This window comes from Salmo salar, chromosome 22 (assembly GCF_965601325.2).
Source record: "Salmo salar chromosome 22, fSalSal1, whole genome shotgun sequence".
In the NCBI taxonomy this organism is placed as follows: Eukaryota; Metazoa; Chordata; class Actinopteri; order Salmoniformes; family Salmonidae; genus Salmo; species Salmo salar.
Genome location: NC_138312.1, coordinates 60,078,808 through 60,091,483, shown reverse-complemented (window position 1 = coordinate 60,091,483; position 12,676 = coordinate 60,078,808). Strand labels below are relative to the sequence as shown.

The 12,676-nt window shown below is 46.5% G+C and overlaps 1 protein-coding gene across 1 annotated transcript in view; it reads right to left on the bottom strand.

The window, feature by feature from the left end:
- The window catches only part of vgll4b (vestigial-like family member 4b), a 193,842-nt gene extending 181,424 nt beyond the window's left edge, over nt 1-12,418 (bottom strand). Inside the window, exons 1-2 of the mRNA XM_045705821.2 lie at nt 12,168-12,418; nt 9,123-9,199 (exon numbers count right to left, since the gene is read on the bottom strand). Coding sequence (XP_045561777.1) covers nt 9,123-9,186 — 64 coding nt within the window. The 5' untranslated portion in view covers nt 9,187-9,199; nt 12,168-12,418. The remainder of the gene's footprint in view (nt 1-9,122; nt 9,200-12,167) is intronic.
- Nucleotides 12,419-12,676: the final 258 nt, after the last annotated feature.

Genomic DNA, 12,676 nt, shown 5'->3' with positions numbered 1-12,676 from the left:
ACAGTTAACCCACTGTTCCCTGGTAGGCCTACAGTTAACCCACTGTTCCCCGGTAGGCCTACAGTTAACCCACTGTTCCCTGATAGGCTGACAGTTAACCCACTGTTCCCTGGTAGGCTGACAGTTAACCCACTGTTCCCCGGTAGGGCTGACAGTTAACCCACTGTTCCCCGGTAAGGCTGACAGTTAACCCACTGTTCCCCGGTAGGCTGACAGTTAACCCACTGTTCCCTGGTAGGCCAGCAGTTAACCCACTGTTCCCCGGTAGACCAACAGTTAACCCACTGTTCCCCGGTAGACCGACAGTTAACCCACTGTTCCCTGGTAGGCTGACAGTTAACCCACTGTTCCCCGGTAGGCCGGCAGTTAACCCAGTGTTCCCCGGTAGGCCGGCAGTTAACCCAGTGTTCCCCGGTAGGCCAGCAGTTAACCCAGTGTTCCCCGGTAGGCCGGCAGTTAACCCAGTGTTCCCCGGTAGGCCAGCAGTTAACCCACTGTTCCCCGGTAGACCAACAGTTAACCCACTGTTCCCCGGTAGACCAACAGTTAACCCACTGTTCCCCGGTAGACCAACAGTTAACCCACTGTTCCCCGGTAGGCCTACAGTTAACCCACTGTTCCCTGATAGGCTGACAGTTAACCCACTGTTCCCCGGTAGGCCGGCAGTTCACCCACTGTTCCCCGGTAGGCCTACAGTTAACCCACTGTTCCCTGATAGGCTGACAGTTAACCCACTGTTCCCCGGTAAGGCTGACAGTTAACCCACTGTTCCCCGGTAGGCCTACAGTTAACCCACTGTTCCCCGGTAGACCAACAGTTAACCCACTGTTCCCCGGTAGGCCGACAGTTAACCCACTGTTCCCCGGTAGGCCGGCAGTTAACCCAGTGTTCCCCGGTAGGCCGGCAGTTAACCCAGTGTTCCCCGGTAGGCCGGCAGTTAACCCAGTGTTCCCCGGTAGGCCGGCAGTTAACCCAGTGTTCCCCGGTAGGCCGGCAGTTAACCCAGTGTTCCCCGGTAGGCCGACAGTTAACCCAGTGTTCCCCGGTAGGCTGACAGTTAACCCAGTGTTCCCCGGTAGGCTGACAGTTAACCCACTGTTCCCCGGTAGGCTGACAGTTAACCCAGTGTTCCCCGGTAGGCTGACAGTTAACCCACTGTTCCCCGGTAGGCCTACAGTTAACCCACTGTTCCCCGGTAGACCAACAGTTAACCCACTGTTCCCCGGTAGGCTGACAGTTAACCCACTGTTCCCCGGTAGGCCTACAGTTAACCCACTGTTCCCTGATAGGCTGACAGTTAACCCACTGTTCCCCGGTAAGGCTGACAGTTAACCCACTGTTCCCCGGTAGGCCTACAGTTAACCCACTGTTCCATGATAGGCTGACAGTTAACCCACTGTTCCCCGGTAGGCCGGCAGTTAACCCACTGTTCCCCGGTAGGCCTACAGTTAACCCACTGTTCCCCGGTAGGCTGACAGTTAACCCACTGTTCCCTGATAGGCTGACAGTTAACCCACTGTTCCCTGGTAGGCTGACAGTTAACCCACTGTTCCCCGGTAGACCAACAGTTAACCCACTGTTCCCCGGTAGGCTGACAGTTAACCCAGTGTTCCCCGGTAGGCCTACAGTTAACCCAGTGTTCCCCGGTAGGCCGGCAGTTAACCCAGTGTTCCCCGGTAGGCCTACAGTTAACCCAGTGTTCCCCGGTAGGCTGACAGTTAACCCAGTGTTCCCCGGTAGGCTGACAGTTAACCCAGTGTTCCCTGATAGGCTGACAGTTAACCCAGTGTTCCCCAGTAGGCTGACAGTTAACCCAGTGTTCCCTGATAGGCTGACAGTTAACCCAGTGTTCCCTGGTAGACCTACAGTTAACTCAGTGTTCCCCGGTAGGCTGACAGTTAACTCAGTGTTCCCCGGTAGGCTGACAGTTAACCCAGTGTTCCCTGATAGGCTGACAGTTAACCCACTGTTCCCTGATAGGCTGACAGTTAACCCACTGTTCCCTGATAGGCTGACAGTTAACCCAGTGTTCCCCGGTAGGCTGACAGTTAACCCAGTGTTCCCCGGTAGGCTGACAGTTAACCCAGTGTTCCCCGGTAGACTGACAGTTAACCCACTGTTCCCTGATAGGCTGACAGTTAACCCACTGTTCCCTGATAGGCTGACAGTTAACCCAGTGTTCCCCGGTAGGCTGACAGTTAACCCAGTGTTCCCCGGTAGGCTGACAGTTAACCCAGTGTTCCCCGGTAGACCAACAGTTAACCCAGTGTTCCCCGGTAGACCAACAGTTAACCCACTGTTCCCTGATAGGCTGACAGTTAACCCACTGTTCCCTGATAGGCTGACAGTTAACCCACTGTTCCCTGATAGGCTGACAGTTAACCCAGTGTTCCCCGGTAGGCTGACAGTTAACCCAGTGTTCCCCGGTAGGCTGACAGTTAACCCAGTGTTCCCCGGTAGGCTGACAGTTAACCCAGTGTTCCCCGGTAGACTGACAGTTAACCCACTGTTCCCTGATAGGCTGACAGTTAACCCACTGTTCCCTGATAGGCTGACAGTTAACCCAGTGTTCCCCGGTAGGCTGACAGTTAACCCAGTGTTCCCCGGTAGGCTGACAGTTAACCCAGTGTTCCCCGGTAGACCAACAGTTAACCCAGTGTTCCCCGGTAGACCAACAGTTAACCCACTGTTCCCTGATAGGCTGACAGTTAACCCACTGTTCCCCGGTAGGCTGACAGTTAACCCAGTGTTCCCCGGTAGGCTGACAGTTAACCCACTGTTCCCTGATAGGCTGACAGTTAACCCAGTGTTCCCTGATAGGCTGACAGTTAACCCACTGTTCCCTGATAGGCTGACAGTTAACCCAGTGTTCCCTGATAGGCTGACAGTTAACCCAGTGTTCCCTGATAGGCTGACAGTTAACCCAGTGTTCCCTGATAGGCTGACAGTTAACCCAGTGTTCCCTGATAGGCTGACAGTTAACCCAGTGTTCCCTGATAGGCTGACAGTTAACCCAGTGTTCCCTGATAGGCTGACAGTTAACCCAGTGTTCCCTGATAGGCTGACAGTTAACCCAGTGTTCCCTGATAGGCTGACAGTTAACCCAGTGTTCCCTGATAGGCTGACAGTTAACCCAGTGTTCCCTGATAGGCTGACAGTTAACCCAGTGTTCCCTGGTAGGCCTACAGTTAACCCACTGTTCCCTGATAGGCTGACAGTTAACCCAGTGTTCCCTGATAGGCTGACAGTGTAAATAAGAATTTGTTCTAACTGACTAGCCTAGTTAAATAAAGGTTAAATAGAAATAAAAAAAGTTGCCACCTGCTAGTTGTTCTGTGTGTGGAGTAGGGCTTACCCTATTTAGTCGATGGTTTGGTTGATAGGCTCTTGGTTGACCAATATATACATCTTTTTTTTAATAGTCAAGCCGTGGAAAATGTAAAGTACCAGTCAAAAGTTTGGACACACCTACTCATTCCAGGGTTTTTCTTTATTTTTTTCACTATTATTTGTAAAATAATAGTGAAGACATCAAAACTAGGAAATAACACATATGGAATCATGTAGTAACCAAAAAAGTGTTAAAATATATATTTTATATTTGAGATTCTTCAAAGTAGCCACCCTTTGCCTTAATGACAGCTTTGCACACTCATGGCTCCAGGCTGTGTAAGGGCTATTTGACCAAGAAGGAGAGTGATGGAGTGCTGCGTCAGATGACCTGGCCTCCACAATCACCCAACCTCAACACAATTGAGATGATTTGGGATGAGTTGGACCGCAGAGTGAAGGAAAAGCAGCGAACAAGTGCTCAGCATATGTGGGAAGTCCTTCAAGACTGTTGGAAAAATAATTCCAGGTGACTACCTCATGAAGCTGGTTGAGAGAATGCCAAGAGTGTGCAGCCCTAGTGTAGAGTGACGAGTCCATGGAAAGCTTCAGGGCCCAGTCTCTCTGTGCAGATCTAGGATCAGTTTAGACTTTTAGCTTATAATGAATAACTCAAGACTATATGGACAGGAGGGACCTGACTCTAGATCAACAATCCTACTCTTACCTGAGTCTCTTTGTGAATACCAGCCCTCTGATCTTCAGTGGTAGAGTTTCTATCAGACAGGCCTGGAATCCATGTGTAGATGGTTGTTCGTCCTGTTTGAATGGACGAGTGTCTGCCAGGCCATGCTTCTGTCTGGCTCTGGGAACCGAGTATGGTAGCTTGGTGGTGGCGAGAGCACCACTCTGGTCTTCTCATGTCTCCTGTATTGGTGGTGGCGAGAGCACCACTCTGGTCTTCTCATGTCTCCTGTATTGGTGGTGGTGAGAGCACCACTCTGGTCTTCTCATGTCTCCTGTATTGGTGGTGGTGTGGGCACCACTCTGGTCTTCTCATGTCTCCTGTATTGGTGGTGCTGAGGGCACCACTCTGGTCTTCTCATGTCTCCTGTATTGGTGGTGGTGAGAGCACCACTCTGGTCTTCTCATGTCTCCTGTATTGGTGGTGGTGAGAGCACCACTCTGGTCTTCTCATGTCTCCTGTATTGGTGGTGCTGAGGGCACCACTCTGGTCTTCTCATGTCTCCTGTATTGGTGGTGGTGAGAGCACCACTCTGGTCTTCTCATGTCATGCTTCTCAATATCTGAGTCCCAAATGGCACCCTATTCCCTTTATAGTGCACAACTCTCATTTTAATATTTGTTTTTTATTTTTAATCTAAACTTTATTTAACTAGGCCAGTCAGTTAAGAACAAATTCTTATTTTCAATGACAGCCTAGGAACAGTGGGTTAACTGCCTTGTTCAGGGGCAGAACGACAGATTTTTACCTTGTCAGCTCGGGGATTCCCATCTTGCAACCTTTCGGTTACTAGTCCAACACTCTAACCACTAGGCTACCTGCCACCACTACACTCTAACCACTAGGCTACCCTGCCGCCCCAAGAAGATGAAAAAAAGTATTGCAAGAAAACACAGACCACCCCTGCAGAAGTACTTAAAATACAAATAGAATATAAAACCCTGAATGAAAGTGCATTTTCTTTCTTCCTGCTAGTGAGTGTTGAGCTGCCTGTCTGTACTCCTAGCTCTAGCCAGACTGCCTGTCTGTACTCCTAGCTCTAGCCAGACTGCCTGTCTGTATGTACCCCTAGCCAGACTGCCTGTCTGTATGTACCCCTAGCCAGACTGCCTGTCTGTACTCCTAGCTCTAGCCAGACTGCCTGTCTGTACTCCTAGCTCTAGCCAGACTGCCTGTCTGTACTCCTAGCTCTAGCCAGACTGCCTGTCTGTCTGTACCCCTAGCCAGACTGCCTGTCTGTACTCCTAGCTCTAGCCAGACTGCCTGTCTGTCTGTACCCCTAGCCAGACTGCCTGTCTGTACTCCTAGCTCTAGCCAGACTGCCTGTCTGTACTCCTAGCTCTAGCCAGACTGCCTGTCTGTACTCCTAGCTCTAGCCAGACTGCCTGTCTGTACTCCTAGCTCTAGCCAGACTGCCTGTCTGTACTCCTAGCTCTAGCCAGACTGCCTGTCTGTACTCCTAGCTCTAGCCAGACTGCCTGTCTGTACTCCTAGCTCTAGCCAGACTGCCTGTCTGTACTCCTAGCTCTAGCCAGACTGCCTGTCTGTACTCCTAGCTCTAGCCAGACTGCCTGTCTGTACTCCTAGCTCTAGCCAGACTGCAGGCCTGCTGAGAAGGATTTGCTGCTGCTTAATCTAGGAAGGAATTTTCTAGCCAGTATTGAAGCATGATTATGTGTTGATACAGCCATAAGGAGTGACTGTAAGGCCTAGGGCTTGGGTAGGACTGGGGTAGGGCTTTCACGATACCAGAATTTTGACTTTGATACTGATACCAAGTTTAGTAGCACAATACTTGATATCAAAACGATACCACGGTCAGAAAACCAAAAGCGTATTAGACAAAGTCACAGAAGGGCCATTTCTTGTTGTTGTATGCATGAATGAAGCAATTAATGAATCAATTATATTTGACTTTGGTAAAAAAATATATATATAACTAAACAACAACATTGTGTGTGTGTGTGTGTGTGTGTGTGTGTGTGTGTGTGTGTGTGTGTGTGTGTGTGTGTGTGTGTGTGTGTGTGTGGATCCGCTTTAACATTGCGGATAGATTGTAGCTTCCATCAATGTAATTATCAACTTCATTTACAATCCCCCATATAACACACCACACAGACAGACAGACAGACAGACAGACAGACAGACAGACAGACAGACAGACAGACAGACAGACAGACAGACAGACAGACAGACAGACAGACAGACAGACAGACAGACAGACAGACAGACAGACAGACAGACAGACAGACAGACAGACACACACACAGTACCAGTCAAACGTTGACACACCTACTCATTCAATGGTTTTTCTTTATTTTTACTATTTTCTACATTGTAGAATAATACTGGAGACAACTATGAAATAACACATATGGAATCATGTAGTAACCCAAAAAAGTGTTCATCAAAATATATTTTATATTTGAAATTCTTTAAAGCAGCCACCCTTTGACTTGATGACATCTTTGCACACTCTTGGCATTCTGTCAACCAGCTTCACCTGGAATGCTTAAGGCGTTCCCACATATGCTGAGCACTTGTTGGCTGCTTTTCCTTCACACCGTGGTCCAACTCATCCCAGACCATTTCAATTGGGTTGAGGTCAGGTGATTGTGGAGGCCAGGTCATCTGATGCAACAATCCATCACTCTCCTTCTTGGTCAAATAGCCCTTACACAGGCCTGGAGGTGTGTTGGGTCATTGTCCTGCTGAAAAATAAATGATAGTCACACTAAGTGCAAACCAGATGGGATGGCGTATCGCTGCAGAATGCTGTGGTAGCCATGCTGGTTAAGTGTGCCTTGAATTCTAAATAAATCACAGACAGCATTACCAGCATAGCACCCCCCACACCATCACACCACCTCCTCCATGCTTCACGGTGGGAACCACACATGCGGAGATCATCTGTTCACCTACTCTGCGTCTCACAAAGACACGGCGGTTGGAACCAAAAATCTCAAAATTTGACTCTTCAGGCCAAACTACAGATTTCCACCGGTCTAATGTCCATTGCTCGTGTTTTTCAGCCCAAGCAAGTCTCTTCTTCTTATTGGTGTCCTTTAGTAGTGGTTTCTTTGCAGCAATTCTACCATGAAGGCCTGATTCACACAGTCTCCTCTGAACAGTTGATGTTGAGATGTGTCTGTTACTTGAACTCTGCGAAGTATTTATTTGGACTGTAATCTGAGGTGCAGTTAACTAATGAACTTGTCCTCTGCAGCAGAGGTAACTCTGGGTCTTCCTTTCCTGTGGCGGTCCTCATGAGAGCCAGTTTCATCATAGCGCTTAATGGTTTTTGCGACTGCACTTGAAGAAACTTTAAAGGTTCTTGAAATGTTCAGGATTTTCTGACCTTCATGACTTAAAGTAATGATGGACTGTCGTTTTTTCTTATTTGAGCTGTTCTTGCCATAATATGGACTTCGTCTTTTACCACATAGGGGATCTTCTGTATACCACTCCTACCTTGTCACAAAGAAATTCCACAAATTTACTTTTAAAAAGGCACACCTGTTAATTGAAAGGCATTCCATGCCAAGAGTTTGTAAAGCTGTCATCAAGGCAAAGGGTGGCTACTTTGAAGAATCTAAAATATATTTTGATTTGTTTAACACTTTTCTGGTTAGTACATGATTCCATATGTGTCATTTCATAGTTTTGATGTCTCCACTATTATTCTAGACACAGATCTGTTAGAGGCTGATCTTGACTGGGAGAGACGTGAGGCAGAGGAGACACACAGTCGATTAGAGGCTGATCTGGACTGGGAGAGACATGAGGCGGGAACAGGAGAATGGTAGGACTGGGACAGGGAAAAAAGATAGGTCCAGGCAAGGCTAGCAATAGGGCCAGGGTTAGAGGCTGATCTGGACTGGGAGAGACATGAGGCGGGAACAGGAGAATGGTAGGACTGGGACAGGGAAAAAAGATAGGTCCAGGCAAGGCTAGCAATAGGGCCAGGGTTAGAGGCTGATCTGGACTGGGAGAGATGGGAGACGGGAACAGGAGAATGGTAGGACAGGGACAGGGAAAAAAGATAGGTCCAGGCTAGGCTAGCAATAGGGCCAGGGTAGGGCCAGGGTTAGAGGCTGATCTGGACTGGGAGAGACGTGAGACGGGGGAGACGAAAGGAATGGATAAAGTTTGTGTGACAATCAGCTTTGTAATCAGCACTACTTTGCATACAAGGGTTGCGTACCGAACCGTTTCTCATGTTCTAGTATAGAAAATTGTACAGAGGTTTTGGGTATACTGTGCAACACTAGTAGGGCAGGACTGGGACAAGGACAGGAGAATGGTAGGACTGGGACAGGGGAAAGAAGCTAGGCCACGGTAGGGCCAGGGTAGGACTAGACTAGGGTAGAACTAGACTAGGGTAGAACTAGACTAGGGTAGGTCCAGGGTAGGACTAGGATAGGGCCAGGGTAGAACTAGACTAGAGTAGAACTAAACTAGGATAGAACTAGACTAGAATAGGGCCAGGGTAGAACTAGACTAGGGTACAACTAAACTAGGATAGGGCCAGCGTAGGTCAAAGGTAGGACTAGGAAAGGGCTAGGATAGGGCCAGGCTAGGGTAGGGCCAGGGGTAAGGTAAGGGGCTGGGGCCAAGGCAAGGCCAGTAGTAGGTCTAAGGCCATGCCAGTGCCTACTCAACAGGGTCCTGATGGCAGTTGCATGTGGTAATCCTAATTTGCCTAGCTACATACAGTATAACGAGCACTTCCCACAAATAGTCACCATTATCTGACCAGAGACAGTAGCTTAGAGGCTCAAGTATATCAGACACCATTATCTGACCAGAGGCAGTAGCTTAGATGTACAAGTTTATCAGACACCATTATCTGACCAGAGACAGTAGCTTAGATGTACAAGTTTATCAGACACCATTATCTGACCAGAGACAGTAGCTTAGAGGCTCAAGTATATCAGACACAAAAGCCCGACGGCACACACACACACACACACACACACACACACACACACACACACACACACACACACACAGTTCTTCCCAGATACTGTATTAGGAGCAAACTTACGTTTCTCATCATCTGCATGCACTAACGACGCAGCTCTTGACAGAACATCCAAAGGCGTCTCCATTCTTCACAACAACCTGAAAAGAAAGATTTAGATTTAGATTAACTGTAATCTTTATGGACTATGACGAAAATGGACTACATGCTTACTATAGCGTTTCACGTAGTGTTTCACGTTTAACCATTTCTTATTACTGTGTTATAACATGCTCCAAGCAGGATGCAGTATTTACCAGTGTCTCGTGTCTTGCAGAATGTGTAATTTGTACCCACTAACAGAACTCATGTGTCGGTTGGTACCGTTATCCTGACAGAACCGATGAATGAAGTAGTGAAACTCATTGATCCAGTCGAGGCTCATCCTACTCAAACATAAAAGTTATCCTTCATAGATAAAACTATACTAAATATAGTCACGTCACCAAATACCTGATTAAAACACAATGTTTTGCAATGAAGGTCTACAGTAGTCTCAACAGCACCCTCTAGGGTTAGCGCCACGGTATAGCCGGAGTTGAGGAATTTCACATTCTCCTCTGGCTGCGAAGCCTCCGATGCAATACTATAGAGGCTTGTGGTTCTAGCTCCCATTGACCTGCATAGTAATGGACGGCTTCCTCCCCTTGCAATGCACAAGTATGATTTAGAAGCGTGCTTAGCTCAAAACGTGACATACGCACTTTTTGCCTGCTGGCTGGCTGCGCACTACCACCAGAAAAATAGGGAGCTCAATTAAATCAGAGACAGAACATATTAAAGTAAGTAAGTAAAAAAAATATATATATATTATTAGCTAGTTAGCTACAGTACGCCGCTTTACAGGCTAACTCAAATAAGCTGCTAGCTAGCAAGCTAGCTAACTTTACAAACTGTTTAGCCAAGTTAATGAAATATAAATCAGCTAGCTAATTTCCAGCTGTCAGGTAGAGTTCCAGTCCCTAGCATGGAAAACTTTGAGGAAGGAGAGATAACAGAATTAAAAATTATATTTTAATGACTCTTGGAAGATTAGTTCACATAAGGACTAAAAGAGATCCTAATAAAATAAAATCAAACAACAACATATTATTCAGTGCTGTCGAATTTGAGTAAAATGAAGCCTGTTTCTTCGGATTATTCTTTCGTCATACATGGAAATGATGGAGTGAGATACCAATGAATGTCCCAAACCTGAGACTTAGGGAATATCCTATTTACCATGGATTATGTGTACCAATGTTAGCACAAAAAATACAGTTAAACATCACACGCAATGTATAAACCAATTATAATTGGAGCAGACCAACCCTGCTGGAGGTCTGCTGGGTGTGCTGGGTTAGGTTCCAGCCCTGCAATAACACACCTAATTCAACTTATCAAATCTAGTGAGTTGATAATCATGTGTATTATTGCTGGTCTGGAATAGAAGTCTTCTCCCCCAGTAGATCTATTACTGGTCTGGAATAGAAGTCTGCTCCCCCAGTAGATCTATTACTGGTCTGGAATAGAAGTCTGCTCCCCCAGTAGATCTATTACTGGTCTGGAATAGAAGTCTGCTCCCCCAGTAGATCTATTACTGGTCTGGAATAGAAGTCTGCTCCCCCAGTAGATCTATTACTGGTCTGGAATAGAAGTCTGCTCCCCCAGTAGATCTATTACTGGTCTGGAATAGAAGTCTGCTCCCCCAGTAGATCTATTACTGGTCTGGAATAGAAGTCTGCTCCCCCAGTAGATCTATTACTGGTCTGGAATAGAAGTCTGCTCCCCCAGTAGATCTATTACTGGTCTGGAATAGAAGTCTGCTCCCCCAGTAGATCTATTACTGGTCTGGAATAGAAGTCTGCTCCCCCAGTAGATCTATTACTGGTCTGGAATAGAAGTCTGCTCCCCCAGTAGATCTATTACTGGTCTGGAATAGAAGTCTGCTCCCCCAGTAGATCTATTACTGGTCTGGAATAGAAGTCTGCTCCCCCAGTAGATCTATTACTGGTCTGGAATAGAAGTCTGCTCCCCCAGTAGATCTATTGCTGGTCTGGTTGGACACCGCTGGTTTGTCGTTATTGTTCACCTGAAATGATGCTTTAGTAATAATAACAACCTACTTGTTTACTACTCATTTATCTATTGTTGTTTACACTATGTTCAATGTTTACATACGAGTTAGCTCGTGTACATTTTGGGAGTGATGAAGTGTTGATTCTTTAAACTTGTTTTAAATTGTTATTAAACTAATATTCAAAATGAACTAGTGTCTATGTTGATTCATCACATATCACCATCCTGCAATAAATAGGGGAGATAAGTGATCATTTTATGTGTTGGCGGTTTAGTCTAACTGCACATCTTTAACAGTACAATCCTGTCCTGCCCTGAGTGGATTTGTTGAGCTCTTCTCCAACACAATACCTCCATGATGAGCCTGTCCTGCACACTGCTACTTCCTAGATTAATATTTTACTATAAAATGCCTTTGATAAATGTTTTAGGTTAAAATAATTTGTCTTAGACGTTTTTTCAAACAAGCTTTTTGTCGTCTGAGGTCCGTGCCTATACCGTGAGTCTCCGGTCCTCCTGATTTTGTTGGCGTCACCAGCCTCCACTGTAATGCTCTAACACGCACTAGTCCCGTCGGCTTCTCTCGCTTCCCACACTCAACATTCCGAAGATACCTTTCCTGGATTCGTTTTTTCTTCTTCAGGAAAACCACTTTCATATAGTCTACACTATCTGACATTTCTCTCTCATGAGATTTTCAACGTTACAACTTTATCCCATTTCCCATGTAACTAGGACTAGTTAACACAGGAGGGTACATAAAACGTGTACGACTTATTATGACACGGTTTCTTCAAATTCCAACGTTATTTTGCCTACTAATACTCAGAAATGATGTTACTGATCGTCTCCCAATCATTAAATCATTATTCACACTTCATTTTCCCCCTCTACTTTCAGTTTTAAAACAATGTCATTGATGAATTGTCACGCAACAAGCATGCATTGAAGGTTAGTAAAGTGTCTGAGCATCGACCCAGTGTTCCAGCAGCCTAGTTACAGGGTACATACCACCTTCCTTACAGCGCCACTTTGGGATCTTCCCAGTTATATTCGCGCCGATAATAACGCTAACAATCCTGGCTCAGTCTCAATCCACAGCAGAAGAACAAGAAAAAAGCAACGGACCAATTTAATTGTTTGGTGTCCGAGGTGAGTTGAAAAACAATGGCTAAGCGGTCCGACAAAAAAACTTAGGAAGTTCGGTGTAAAAACGAAAAGGGGGAAGAATGTTTGGAATGATAGAATTCTCTTCCTAGCAGGTGGTGAAAGTGGACAGCGCTCATTGGTCGAGCTCTATGAAATAATATCGGCATAAATTATGATAATGACATTGCGTCACATCCTTTGCAGGTACAAGACAAGGAAGTGGTGTTACCCGAGGGACGAACTGATGAGGTGGGAGGGAAGATGGCGGAAGTGGATGCCGAGTTCGAATCGAGTAGCGCGTGGAGAAATAATTGGTGAAGATGAATGTTCTGAATGGACAACAGTAATATCAAAACCTGGAACAAAAACGG